General features: G+C 36.7%; 1 protein-coding gene across 1 annotated transcript in view; it reads left to right on the forward strand.

The window, feature by feature from the left end:
- The first annotated feature begins 282 nt into the window (after positions 1-282).
- LOC124633791 overlaps positions 283-15,657 on the forward strand; it is a 183,943-nt gene continuing 168,568 nt past the window's right edge. The window contains exon 1 of the mRNA XM_047169127.1: positions 283-524. Coding sequence (XP_047025083.1) covers positions 369-524 — 156 coding nt within the window. The 5' untranslated portion in view covers positions 283-368. The remainder of the gene's footprint in view (positions 525-15,657) is intronic.

Here is a 15,657-nt window from a genome sequence, read left to right on the forward strand (position 1 = left end):
AACTAAAACGTAAATTCACGTCCTTGTAAATTGAGCCTATAATACGAATAAGTTAAGAAGTCCGCTATATCTACGAAAAGCCCGTATAGCGTAGTATCACTGCGTGATCATTCTACCACAGCAGGCTCATAACAGGTTTCAATATAGCGCTGCTAATTGTAGTCGTTCTAGTATGGACGAAAGTTGCAGCAATGTAGTACCCTCTCAAATTCAGTCGCGTAATATATACGGTCCGCAGAAACGTTTCTTGTGTTTTCCACGTAGTTTCCCTTCGCTCAACGAAGAGTGTGACGTGTAGTGCGTATAACGCTGAGTTTCTTGACGTTTGTGTAGTTTTTAATGTGAATAATGTGATTGTGTAGTTCGTTATGGCTTATAAGTACCGTGAAGATTTAGTTGGCAAACGATTTCTCGCTGTGAGTGGTGTGACAAAAATTAACGTGAATAAAGTTTCCGAATGGGGATGGAAAGCTGGTGTTATCAGAGCAGCATCGCTCAAAGATAACAAGAACAAGGAGCTTCAGGTAAAACTAAATGTTTATTGGTATATATAATTAATTTAATAAGGAGTTTCATTCATATTTATCGAGTACTGCTTAATTTAATCGAAGTCTAAGTTCGCGGTTCAAACTAACCGGCCAAGCGCGCGGTTTTTGTGCTTTAAGTGCTACTATAGTTATTAAACTGAGTAGGAATAGTACTTCATTGGCTACTTTCCATAATCTCTTTGCTTTTCATAGCCAACTTCAGAAGATGTTATCAATGTCGTAAAACGCGAATCAATGCCAAGAAAATTTATTATTTTACTGTGATTGCTGTTTGCTTCTATAATTTTTACCTGACCTTCAGAGTTGACAAGTGCATTAATGTATACAAAATATCTGCGTACCAACAATAGCTTAGTATGGGTATCGAGGTGTTATACGCCTTATTATATACCTACCTAATACCTATAGAAGGCACATTTCGTCCTCCAAGCGCGAGGCGAAGGGAGGGAGGGGTAGCAAGAAAGGGCTCCCGAGCTACGGGCAGTTGGGAAGGGCCTGGGAACAGTAAACCCTGGAATATTGCGACCCTTACGTACTTACGTAGGTACTTTGCTATATTATACATCTTAGGTAGACATGCCGATTTATAATTTCTATACATATACTTAGGTAGGTACATAATGTGGGAATATTAGCGACTATGATTAATTGCTTTTCCAATAAAAGCGGGCACATTTCATTTACTCGCGCTGTACTTAATTTACCTCGTGCAGTCGTGGCCAAATAAGCCTACTCTAAAAATACAAAGCTACTAACAGAAATGTCTTTTATAGCTTGGAATAATTTTTCAGCTCTGTCTACTTACTTACCAGACATGATATTATCCATGTTGAAAGTTCGTTCCCACTGTGAACTTTGCGCACGATATTATTGCATGTGCACGTAGGTACCTATTCATGTTTAATACCTACTCGTAGTAGGTACCTATCTATAGTATAGGTAAGTTGTTATGTACCTACAGTTCTGCATTATGTACTCAAACATATACTGGCGTAGGACAATACATAGGAAGAAAACTCAGATCGATGCTATGGAAAACCTTACGTTATCTACGAATAGAAAAATAACGTTTCGTCAAATAAAAGGGTGGCTTGCAATTAAGAAAAAATTTACAACTTTCAATTTTCAATAAAGAAAATATATATGTATTATTAAATTCTAATTCTGAACATCTCAGAACGACTGAAATCGAAACATAGGCAATAGAAATATTACTACCGTTTTAAATTCGGGAAAGACAACGTTTTCTTTGCAGCTCAATGGCATATTTTAGAAGCAATCTTTCTACGTAATAGCTTCCTTAATTATTGCCTCACTGACCTTTGGCATAGAACAGTAGATAGCCAAAGTACATTAGTTCATTTACCACAAATTATTTATTTATTATCTAGCGAAGATAACATTCTTACTGCTGCTTGTTTGTATTCATTGTTTATTTAGATTTATTGTCCGTTTCATCGTGCTGTTGTTAAATGTTTCAGTGATGTTACTTTCAAATGTGCACTAGGAAATATGAAGATAGGGAAACAGCGAAGTTTGTTTGGCGACGCTGCCAGGTGTAGGTTTTTTTACTATTGCTGATAAGTGGCGCGAGCTGTAAACAGTAAATAATGTTGTTAAAAATTGTCCATCATGAAACAATTGCAGTTTTTGCAGCGATGACATATATTTCATGTCTGTCTATTATTGTACTACGTGGAACTTGATCGTCTTTATTAGTCATCAGTTCATTAGTATCAAAATTGCAATTAGGTACAAAATTGTACAAATCCAAATGCACATGGCGCGGGGTTCAACGACCCCGCTCTCACCGCGTTCGATGCACCGTACGCACCGCTGCTGGCTGTGTCGACTCGGCCCAATCAGTTTTTGGACGAAGAAAAAACGTTATTAGACATGGAAAGGTTTTACGGATCCCCGCTTTACTTGAACGAAAGAATTCCAATTCCAATTTGGATATAAATTATTCCAATTGATTTGTCCCAATGTTCGCCTCCAATTCTGGACCCGATCCCTCGTAGTTCTTGGCAGAATATTGAATTTGGTGGTCTTTAGAATAACTCGTTATTTAGTAAATCTAAAAACGAAATGTGTCACGACTATACTCCTTCCATGAAGCTATTGAAAGAGAAAAAACTCAAAGGCGTTTTCATCGCAGTTTTTCAAATTGGACTCTTGAATCTTGATTCTACCCGCTGCGGGTGAATCCATGTAGGGTCCTGAGCGTTTTATAAAATCTCTGATATTAATAAACTTTACACAGGTTTTGTACTACATGGTCATAACATCATATTAAAAAAACTGCTGAAAATCTTTGAGAACTTATAAGCCCTTCAATAATTCTATCATCATCACGTTCATAACTGTGCTGCAATCAAAAGTTTGTGTAAAATATAGTATGTAAATCATGAACTGAAACTGTATCTACTATCCGATGGTAACCAGTTTTAGATATACCATATTTGTTCAAAGAGCAGGACCAAACCTTTGCGTGATGCTGCTCTAATTATAACACACCTATAAATACTTCGCTCACACGTTGCGTAATCAGTTATTGAAATTGGCAACACATAATGAGAGCTCATAATTAACGACATGATCTCATTACTGAAGTTTCTTCTCACATTTATTCAGTTATCGATTCAAATGTCATGACTGCGAATTGGATAGCAAGGATTTGAATTTTCAAACAAATGACTTTCAATCGTACCATGACTTGCAAGTTCCTGTAGTGTCTGGGTGTTCTGTCGAGACTTTAGTTATAACACAAAACATTCAAAATCAAGAGACACGACAAAAGCCAAGTTGCTCTGTGATGCGTCCGCACGCCTGCATTACTCGTCTGTTATAAATAGACGACATATCTTTATACCACTGCATCGCTATTCGCTTGCTCTCCCGCCGAGTGAGAAACGCCAGACCAACTCCACTACTATACGCCACATGAAAGATAATTTGTTTAGATTACCTACGCGTTTTGAAAACTGGGCTCGAACGCTCGAACGCAGGTGTATTTTTCCTTTGACTTACTAAAAACAAAAAAAAACAGTACAGTTTCAAATGGAAGTAAATCTAATCTGCCACCACACACAGTCATTCCGGTTGAAATGTAGGTCCATCTTGTTAGTTGTTAGTCAAGCCGTCAAGGCGACCTATTTCGCTGGTTTCCTGTTTCAGTAATTAGGATCCTATGTCGCATCGCACGATGCAAATTTTATTTGTATGGACTGGATGTTCTATATTTCTGATATCTACATTGACTTGAACAAAACAGACAACTGATGACAAATATTCAATTCGAAAACCCATATCGATTAGGTCAGACAAGTTCAAAATAATAAAGAGTGTTTGTCTTGCCTTAACCCAATACATGTATAAACACTTAGTTTCTGTCATAAAGAATTGAGTGTTTTTTAAAATACGCAAAAGCTAATATTTTTGTAAGCCTGTACCGAAAACTGTGTCCTAAATATGCTGCGAATAAAATACAACCCTTTGATGTGCGAGATGAAAAGAATATTTTAAGGGCTCTTTATATAGGGCGTTAATGGGCTGATAGGTGTTACGTCAAATGGATCTAAAATATCTACTGCGCAAAGTACAAACACTAAAAAGGCACAGTACCACATTTTTGTTGTAAGAAGTTTGTTGTAGAACTATGATATTGGTTGTACGGGACGTGCTAATTAAGTACGATTTTTCAATATATTTCTTCTTATTTTAAGGTGATGAGTAATATATGAAGGTAGATTCTTTTCATGGACAAATAATCCTGTTTAAACATACTTGTTTAAAACCCGATCAAACGAGTTTAAATATACGTGATACCTACATTCTTGTAGGTCATACCGGTTCCGATAAAATTGTGTGTAGGTAAAGGTACCCATTGTTTTTCTTTTGTCAATTCAATCATGGGCATATTTGACTGACTGCAACATATTCAATTGCAAATTCCGAAAATTACTTTATGCATAAATCTGCATCTACACAGTAAGATTAATTAGTTCACAGACTTATTTTGTTACCATTTTTTAATTCATCAAAGTGATGTCAAATCAATTGAGTCGAACCAGATGTCAATATTAATAGGTCATTTGTTCTTAATTGAACTGTGGCCAGAGTGAGACCGGTTTGTTAATTTGTTAATCAATTCTATTTTATTCCTAGTTAATGATTACGTCACCATCACCTAGGCAACTGTTACTATTGTAGGATGGTTGTGTAATACACGTTCAATGGTCTACTATACAATGACTTTGTGCTGAATTCATCGTAATCTGCTCATTATAGTTTTTGTAAATGTATTTTCTGGGCTTGTTTAGAACGTCACAAAGGAACGACACTCAAGTATTTTTTCAATTCAAATTAGGCTTACTTCTATTACGCTTATTAATGGTTAAAGATACTCTCAAGCCATGCAATTTCTTAGTTAAAGGCGCAAACAATAGATATAAATATGTCTTTGTTCTTTGTGATCATTTTAAACGATCGTTCCGATTAGTCACCGGTTAACGGTGACCTGCTCAGTTGTATTGGACCTACGTGTTGTGTTGTGGTACAAAACAAATACAATTGTCAAGGCCATTGCAAAAAGAAGTAGTACTTTCAAAAGTCAATCTCCAGGACTTTGCGACTATTAAATATATATATTGTCAAGGATAGATTCATTATTAAGACTTGCCTTCAAACTGATAGAAGAGAATTGCTGATGAAATATTTTCGTCGGCGTATCTGACACTCATTGACAGGCCTATATGGTGTTACAGGAAAAATTGATATCATGTAACTCAATACGTTCAGCGAAATATTTCGGGCACGTTCCTGAAAATAGCACACAGGAGCTAGGTACTCTTGCGTGCTTATAGAAGTTGACTGCTGCTGACATTGTTGAGTCAGGATTCATTTGACCTTCACAAATGTTTTATTGATCTAGCTGAGGTTCATTAGCGATTTGACGCACCATTATGTTCATAAATATAGTGTGACCACACAATTGTATTGGAGTAAAACCTTTGGATGATGATGTCCTCCTAGCCGATTATCGGCTACGGCGGCTGTTCTCATGTAAGGAGATTAGCCAACTGCGCAGGACATATTATAGTGCACAAGCATTTGCGCAGACACAGGTGCACTCCCTATTCCTTCACTCTCATAGCCCGATGGGACGGGAATCCGACACGACCGGAAAGAGATCAGGCGCAGGACCGACATTTACGTGCTCTCCGATGCACGGGTGAATCAATCACCAACTTCCAGGCTTCGGGCTGCTTTGTGAAAGTCTTCTAAAACCCACAAAGCGATTTCGGCCCGACTCGGGAATCGAACCCGAGACCTCGTGCTCAGCAGCCACACTTGCGACAACTAGACCAACGAGGCAGTCACACCTTTGGATGAGCACTTAGAAATTACATTATCGCATGATGGCAGTTTGTCCCATCTTTTGTTTGCTTTGATGATATAATTTGTTGAATAGAAAATTACCCCTGTCTGTAAGCAATCAAAATGATCAAAGTCAACAGATTTATAATCAAAACATAATCATGTTCATGGAGGCGGAAGATGGTAAAAAGTTTCGCTGTAAAATATCCATTAGGGCCGACCTTCGCAACACTTGGTACTGGGAAATAGCCTGACGTTTACGAGAACATTCTAAAAACAAAACTTGCAATTACGAATGAAATTGGCGGTTGTGTACACTGTGTTGTTTACAAAACACGACAGGCATGCCTTACAAATAACCCACAAAACCGAAATAGGCAATAGCCATAAAACAAAAGATACTTCGAAAGTATACATTTAAACTCGTCCAGTTGTTGACATATTAACGAAAGTTATAACATCGATTGTTGTAACAACTTACAGGTTATCTAAATCGTTATGACCTATATGCACCATACGAAGACTACAGGTTCAACAAACTCGCTGAGAGAGTTTCGCAATGCGATCCAAATTCAGAATAGAGGTGGTACCTATGATCCAATCAACATTATCATCCAGCTGATATCAAACGAGTTGTGCAAGTGGCAGCACAAAGATCGCGAGGGCGAGGGCGGGAAGTAGGTCACAGAAGTGAGGGGGGAGCCCTTAGGCCACTTATCAAGCGAGCGGCCGGGGCCGCGGCTAGCGGGGAAAGCGAGTTTGTCTCTTGAAATTTTTGTTGGTAGATATCTGGCACTGTTGTGCTCACTGGCTCGAGTTTAATGCTTCTCCACAGATGAGATAATTATATTCTACCTTTATTCGTAATGAAGAAGGCTGTGCCCTTCTGAAAACGAAAACTCTGTCAGTGCCAGAACAAGGTAAATTATTTTAGTGCAGCTTCTCAATGAAATAAGTTGAAGAGCTGTTGTTTGATCAATTCCAAACTGAATCATCTTTTGTGTATGTGTATCAATTATTAGTAAATAAATGACTACAACTTTCTAAATATTTTGAAACAACTGCTGACTAGATAGAAGTGAAATCACTCGTATTCACGCGTGAGGCGCTTTCCATCTGCCCTGATACCAGTTTGAGTAGGCTTGACAAAGTGGTGGCAGCTGGCAAACTAGTACTAACTAGTTATTCATTATACTTCATGTTTGCCCTCCTAAGATTAAGTGGTAGAAAGAAGATCTTGAGATTGAATCTATGGGGAAAGGAGTTAAATGCCCTGACTTGCTTACTATACATACCTACGGACGAACTTACTACAGGGAAAGCTTGATTGCCTACGATGGTGGCCAGGAAGTTACAAATACGTGTTCAGTATTTAAATGGCCTTACCTGAAATGTACTTAGCATTTCACTTACAAAAGCAGCCCATAAAAATAACAGACCCATTATCTATGTTTGTGAAACTTGAAGATGTTAAAAGTGCCTAGTTTTTGTGCGATGTTTACCATCCAAATAAGGTTTAGCTATTGTAACCTCGCAAAGCCCTTCACGACGGACAACCTGCGAGGCCCCCGATTCTCAGTGCCATCGACAAAAATAATACTTATAAAATGCTTCTATTGACTTTATGGTAGTCCATAGTGTCGTATCGTTTATAATCAATATTTTTTTTTGAGCAAGTTACCAAAAAGTGATTGACGACTCCCACGATGGATTTTCTATGATTATGCAGTAGGTGCAAATTATGTGGAAAATTTTATGGTTTTCATAAGGTTACAACTACATATAAGACAACTTATATTATGTAATAAGAAAGAAAATCTGGGACTAAATGTTATTATGAGTTTCTAATAATAGAACCACCTTTACGAAAATACCTAATGCGTACTCTTTAGACAAATTGATGAATTCTCAATTTTCATGCAACAACCTTTCGTAATTTAGGTCGTGATAGAGATGTCGATATTAATCACATTTTCTAGTTACTAGTTACTGTAAAACTTGTGTTTCCTGTTCTGTTTATGTAAGCAATTGTCGATGCAAGTTGCAATGAACAAAGACACATAATAAACACTTCATTCGAGTCAGTTTCTTTGTAGCTGAATAAAATGTTATTGTTCTGTGAGCTAGACGGTGTTTTCTTTAAATACGTAGTTCAATTGTTATTTTCTTGTTCGAAGTGTTCAGACGATAGTTGAGTTGGATCTATGTAGAAACCAAGGCTGGTTACTGTTTTCATATAATCGTTTATGTAACCTTTGGGATAGTCTGTTTGCTCTGAATTTGTGAATGAAATTTTCATTTCAGTAAATTGAGTTGCTATTTTTTCTCAGTAGCCTATTAATCATTCACAATCATTTCAAGATTATCCTTATCCAACTGTTTGGTTTCATCCACGTGAAAAAAAGATGTTTACTCACGATGCTGCTGAACGATATTGTGCTATCGTGTACTTTGTTCGTTATTCAGGACTGGAAGGTGCAAATGAGATAGATATACACCTCAGCACTCAGCCCCACGCGTTTGGAATCCACTGCACGGGAAGATTGGAAATAACTTACCGCCCAAACTGCACGACCTGAATTCTCAGGGAATCTTCACTTTTATAAATCCAAATTCAGTTTCTTTAAATAAAATATACCTTATTGACTACACTGAGAGAGAATGAGGAAGAATTTCAGCAAGGGAAACTAAAAGAGAATATGTTAGCCGTATCGTTTTCTAAAATATGAAGTAGCCAGTAAAGCTGATGGCCAAAACAGGCTTCTTATATTTACACCTGATTCTAAAACACCTAAGCTTACCTGCAATAATGGGGAACCTCTAGTAGCATCGATCGGTACCGTTATTTTATATTCTGCAGAACAAAGCCGAAGACACACGGTCGCCGGTCACGCACCATAGTTCTTCCGTCCGTGTGTTACTTGCCCTGCATTCATAGCAACCGCTTTCTTACATAACACGTGTCAAAATATGAGGAGCAATGATCAACGATTTCAATTACATTCAATGAGCCAAGTGTAATAATGATTCTATATTTGTTGATGATGTGCCGTATTCCAATGGAGTATGTAATCATGTTGCTAATGTGTATTGGGATATCCAAGCTGATGGGAATCTGTAATGAGATGCTGTTTTTTAAAATATGCAATAAAATGCTAATGACTCTTTTTACTTCTTCACCATAAAGTGACTGGTGCAAGAATGGTTGCAAAACTGGCTGAATCACATGATTTTTTACCTGACAATGAAAATTATAAAGACAATAAACCAGTTCGTTAATGATCACTAAATGTATTTGCAATCACAAATCAGTGGACAGCAGACGTCACTAAACTACATGTAGTTAAATGCAATGGAATCTGTCTAGGCAAACCAGGAAGCATCGGTGGGCACGCGACGCGATCTAACGGAGCGTGACACGAGAAATTAACTGTTATTTATACCAACAACGATGGCCCCGTTGAAATAACCTGTTACAACATCGACGAAAGTATTTCGGCATCGATTTCAGATTGTAAAGCCCGTCTAATGTCTGCATTTTAGTTCAATAACCAAGCATAATCTGCCGAAAGTGGTTGCTTCGCTTTTGGATGGCGTAATGCATCAATTATCTCATATCTCTGAGTTATTATTATCAGCGTTTCTGTTTTGTGTATTTGCTACAAAGACTGTGTTATCTATTTTGCTGAGATTTTCCGTTTTGTTATCTTTCCCGTTATATCAGGTATTATTTCGTTATCTAGAACCATGACCAGCCATGACCGTTGGCCTTGATGGGTGAGTGGTTCAGTCTGAAGGTTCTTCAAAGGTCTGTTCTGCTGATGGTTTTGCAACGTCAAGTCTGCGTGTTAGTGGGATAGATTTTAGATTGTCTCGTTTTGATATGCAATCTCTCATGAAAAGTGAATGCAATTTGATATTAGATAAGTAATCATACACTTATTTGACATGATGGAAGTGATGAGTCATTGCTATTATGATGGATCGCAACTGAGTACTATAAAAATAATTAGATACGATCATTTATGCGTTTTTTCTTTACCACAGCATTGCTCAGTCGTTCAAGTGGAATAAATCACATGATTCTCATTACTATTCGAGTTTTCCGTGTGGTTTTATCGGCAAACAGGTTACAATGAGAAAGTCTAGGGAATGAGCTGCAAAAGCAATTTAATAAAATAATTGTATGGTAGCCAAGTCGAGCTAGGCGTTAGTGTTCTACTATCTACTAGTCAGAATGATTCGTTGTTCTGGTTAAATGAAGGTTGTTGCGGTCAATTAGGTATATCGTGTTTATGAGTACACATTTAAGGACAGAGCAATGAAATAATAAAAAAATATCTTATAAAGAATTCTGTTCTCGGCAATAGTGAGGGCGTTAGGACGGACCAAGGGCTCGGCACCGTCTGTACTTGACGATTGTAATTACGTAACGGTCCAGCACGGTTGCTAATGAAACCCTTGGACTAATTAAATTTTCTGAATAGCCTACGTAGATAGCTGCACGTATACAAGTATCTGTAGGAATGCGATGATATCTAGTAAGCGTTCTATGTAGATGTACTCACCTCTATCGATCTCACGAATCGTGTTTGGCCTGATGATATAATGGTTCTGTAATGGCTGTAACTTTATGGAAGAAGGTTAACTTCCATTGTGATTCACAGTCGCATCATTGAGGCCAAAGTGAACGTAAACAATGAAAAAATATTTAAAAATGTAAACAAACCGTACGGAACAATGCATTATTTAGGTTTTTTTATGCTAACAATCACAAGATCGTCTCATGCACTCTTTTCCTTACTTTGGTAAACAATAAAATAATACAATTGCTATCGATTGTTCAACGGTTGACATTGAAATTGTATGACGCTGCATGGCGCATGCTATCCTGCGTTTCCTAAGACAGACTAGATCATTCCCTTTATCACATGATCGTGGACAAAGACGATTTAATACATCATCATCCGCCTTGTGTTTTCCAAACTTGCAAACAAGCTGAGTTTTTACATGGATGATTTGCTATCTTTAACAAAATAGTCTTCGAATCCTTACCTGATATCCCAGACCATGGATATCCCATGCTAAGACTTTACCAACGGGTTCGCTCATCTTTGCCAAATTGGATTATGGTTTTAAAAGTTTAAAAGAAAATACACCAGATGAACTCCTGTTATTGTATTAGCTCTGTGAAGATATTTAACTGTATCTCCATGTATGTATTATCTTGAACAATGCTACATACTTCAGAGTACTGTTTTAGTTCTCTACAAATTATTATCATATTTGTTACGACAATGCAATTAAGATAATGTGCACATAACTGTGTAACAGTGTGTGGTGTTTATGTCTTTATTGTTTGTCTGTGATAACAACCACTGAGGTTTTATCATCACGCCAGCTTCTATAAATAATGTGATTCTTAAGTACCTACCTACTAGGTATGAATGTCAATCAAGTAAACAGATCAACTAGTCGCTAGTGTTGCGTTATACTATGATATTCAATGCTACGTTAGTAATTTATTACCGGTACATCTTCAGCCTTCAAGAGTTATTTATTCTTCTACGTCTCTGATCTGAGTTATTTCAAGCATGGATAAGGATTGCGTTTATGGGTATATCTACTTCTAGTTATTCAATTCCTAAAAGCAGCATTATCAGGACGTTTTCCTATTGACGTTAACATTATTTTTCCTTATCAAAATGCTCGAGAGATGGACCCCATCTAGATCTATCGTTCAAACCATTTGAAAGCTGGTAGGTATGTTTTGCAAATTTTAACTGAAAATCTAAAGAAATATCTAGATCGTTTAACGCAACCCCACTTAATCTAGGCTAAAATCAATGGGTAACCAGATAATCGTTATTTACCTGCAATCTTGATCCAAAGCCGATAAATCGGGCTTGTAGTTGTGCAATACGACACAATCTTGCCTGACAGCCGGGGTCAGTCCACCAAACCGGTCCCGAGTCGTGAGGTACTCAGTACTCCGTTCTTTACCCCGGTAAACACTGACCACTTTCACAACACAAATTACTTAAATAAGTAAATCGATTACTAGGAAACAATAATACTGTCCTGAAGAATTTGCTCGACAGTGTAATAGTTGGTTATAGTAAAAATATGTGTTTGCATTTCGTACCAATCTAGTACGTACGTGTAGTCGGAATTTAATTCAATTTATTCAGCACGGCATAATAACCTCTTGAATGTGTACAGCGTTGGTTTTGACATAAAATTAATTTTACGCATATTTTCTATTTACTGATGTTTTGTTTTTTCTGATAATCCTACTCATATTTTTTTCTACATTTCGAATATGTTCTGATTTGAAGGCTATTTGACAAATGGTTGATGATCTCTCTAAACTGAATCACCGAACCAGTAAGGATATTCAGAAGTAGTCAGAAGTACTGAGAACCAATAATTAAGTAAAGGAAAAGGTTGGGTTAAGTACCTTTTCAAAAGTAGGTATCCAATTATGTATTTTAAAATTGATATCTGTGCCAGCCATCTTTTCTTAAAATAAAACCCACCCAGTTATTTAGGGTTTTCGGAGTACAATGATCCTAAATATTAGTGATCTTCAGAGAATTTTAGTAATGGGTAAAAACCAGACACAATATGTTTTGTGGATTTCCAATAATGAGGTTAGAGTTGAGGAGGTTAGATAGGCAGTCGCTCCATGTAAAAAAATGGTACTTAGCTGCATCCTTTTGGACTGGAAGACGATCCCAACAAAGTTGGGAGAAGACTAGACAGACGGATGATTTCCAATAATATTAAATGTTTCCTTTAACCAAAACGGTTTCAATTAAAGATGTAAGTAGGTGTGACCTGAATAGCCGGTATTATTTGTTTATGATATAAGCAAAATATATCAATGTCATCCGTGCCTAATGAAGCGATTTGCATAATATTAAGCAACGTCTACATTATAGGAATGTTATGAGCCAGCTTTTCGTTAAATAACCGGAATTAACATATCGTGATCTGATTTACTTTGAGTATACTTTAAATTCGTACTTCAATAAATCAATTCAAGTAGCTATAACAAAAGGTAATGATTCTTTATGTACAAACATCTATCTATGTATTATGGACAGTCTGCTATGATTTGTATCGTTAACTTCATAGTAAACATTCTGAGTTATTACAAGTCTTCTTATTATAAACCTTGCCTTACATTAGGTAGGTGTATTTTTAACAGGTTTTCCTAACAAGTTTTTAACTGAGAAACAATTAACTTTAACGAGCGATGGGATCACCATGATGATCTTGGATTATAGCTATATTTTCTGACCGTCCGTTAATAAGAAACTTAAAATATCAATATGTTTTTCTAAAATACATGAAAATAATTTTGCTCATAACATGTGAGACTAAATATTATTTAGAAGTAGGTCAAGGGATTCGCACATTGAAGATGAGGAAAATTCTAAGTGGCGATATTGTAGATGTCTATCTACTGTATATGGGTGTAAAATACTTATTATAAAGTTTTAAGCCAGTACTATATTTCAGTTTTCTTCGTATATCGCCATAGTAATAAACTATATACGATGTAAATTGCCTGACCCTTAAGAAAACTACCATTTCAATTTACTTTGTACATAACTAGATATCTACTTACTTACCTTATTATTTAATACAATAGTTTCTACTGTGTTATAACGTATCCGAAACGAAAACGAAAGTTAGTATCGTACTGAGTTCTTTCGCTTCAAACGAAATCAATTTTACGCATTCTCTCACTTTAATTTGTAAAACTTTCCCAGGCTCGAGCCCTCCACAGTATTTCTAGTTTTATTCTAATTTAATAGTATACTCATTGTGCCCTATAACATGCGTATAGTTATTTTCCATTCTTACGTTGTTGTACATAAACAAATGATTGTGTAAATTGTGTAATGAGACTTACACCTTACTACAGTTATGTCCTCCTCACTCTACTCTATCCTCAATCTCCAAATCCCGAAATTAAGTTTATTGTGAGTCGTCTTCCCAGTACTACACAACTGCTGCAAATGTTTCTGCATTGTTAGGATCGAATTTAACGTCTAGACTAGTCTAAAGAGTTTCTCCACAACCTTCATCGATAAACATTTCTTATTTCATACAATTTATCGCTTATTTGTTCTCTTATTTACGTAGGTTCTATGCGATTAGTTCAGTAATTATTACGTTTCGTTTGACACGGTCGTGAGATCAATCTTTGTTTATACAACGCAATACCACCACGCCATTTTGGTTGACTGCATTTGCTAGTTACGCAACCACTATATAGTTACTGTACTCCGGTACTTAACTAGCTTCTCGGAAAAATCACTCGTAAACCTTATTGGTTTTTAGTTTTCTTTATCTAAGTGGCATCCGTTGTTTCTTGTGTGCCTGCTCGATTTTATTGCCCAGATTTATATCTACACACATGTTTGCTTTTATTTCTTTTGAATAAGCCCCTACTGGTTTTGAATCTTTATTTTTTAATACTTACGTTCGCATAGGTAAAAGCTTTTCACAGCAAATAGACCTTACCACGATGTTTTTTTAGGCCGTGCTTTTAGGTTTCAGTAAAGTATATAAACCCGATGGTTTGGTTGTTATAACCTTGTTGGCAGTAGAATTAAAGAAAAACATTTTCAGCAGGTACTTTTTCGTTTACCTTGTAGACTAAAAAAGGTTGTACCTATACATATAAATATGTATAATATATTTTGATGGATTCAAGTTCCAAATTACTTTTTGTTTCATTGTCGTTGAGTTTGCGTGATCTGAATTTGTAGAGAAAATATCATATACAATTTTGAATAAACATTGTAAATATGCCAGTAGGTATATGATAATGCGATAGAGCAAAAAATCTTGTTCATATAACCGCGATGTTTACCGAAGCACTCATTATCGTAATTTTGGTCATGTTAAATTCTCATAGTGGTCCGAGGCTGCAACCTTGTGGCACTCTTGCAACATTCTTCGGTCGTTCACCTGCATAAAGTGGACCTTGTTTTTAGTTTGACACTTTCATATGATTTGTTGTTAATAGATAAGTGTGAATGTGACGTAAGTGAATTCCACGCCGTTGGCTAGTTGTGTCGAGGTAAACAACGTCCATAGCATGTACTTTGCACGATATCCCGTCCACGCAGCACGCTAGGAAATATTTTCATGTCATAACTAAATGTTTAAAAATCTTTCGGTTAAGTGTATAAATGTAACCCAATGACAAAAATAATTAACTACCTAGACATATATGACGAGTCTCCAAAAGTAATCCAACGAAGACCTTTGGAACAACAACGGTTTCAGCAGATCACAATACTCTATCCTCCGTTACAGAAAGATCAATTCGTGTGAAAGAGAAGGCACATTTCCAGCTGAGTACTGAAACCCTCCGAGTATGAGGGCAAAGAACGATTACATGCAACCCCATTTTAAACCTACGGTGGCAAATGAGCGGCTTTCAGAACTGGGTCACAGCGTGAAGGGACGAAATTGGGACGAACCCTAGGGGAGAGATGAGGGCTGGTTAGTTACTGCTTTCCTACGTCGCCGGCGCTATTTGAAATTGTATTGACTTTAAATTTCATTTTAATGCCATTCGGCTTTCGGGGGATTTGCCTAATGACATTGTGGGTGTGCGCTTTTGGAATACACAAAAAGTATACCATAGCCATCGACTGTGCCTTTTTTATGTATCGATCATTCTTTTGTTAAAAATGTTGGGCGC

The sequence above is a fragment of the Helicoverpa zea genome, chromosome 10 (assembly GCF_022581195.2).
Source record: "Helicoverpa zea isolate HzStark_Cry1AcR chromosome 10, ilHelZeax1.1, whole genome shotgun sequence".
In the NCBI taxonomy this organism is placed as follows: Eukaryota; Metazoa; Arthropoda; class Insecta; order Lepidoptera; family Noctuidae; genus Helicoverpa; species Helicoverpa zea.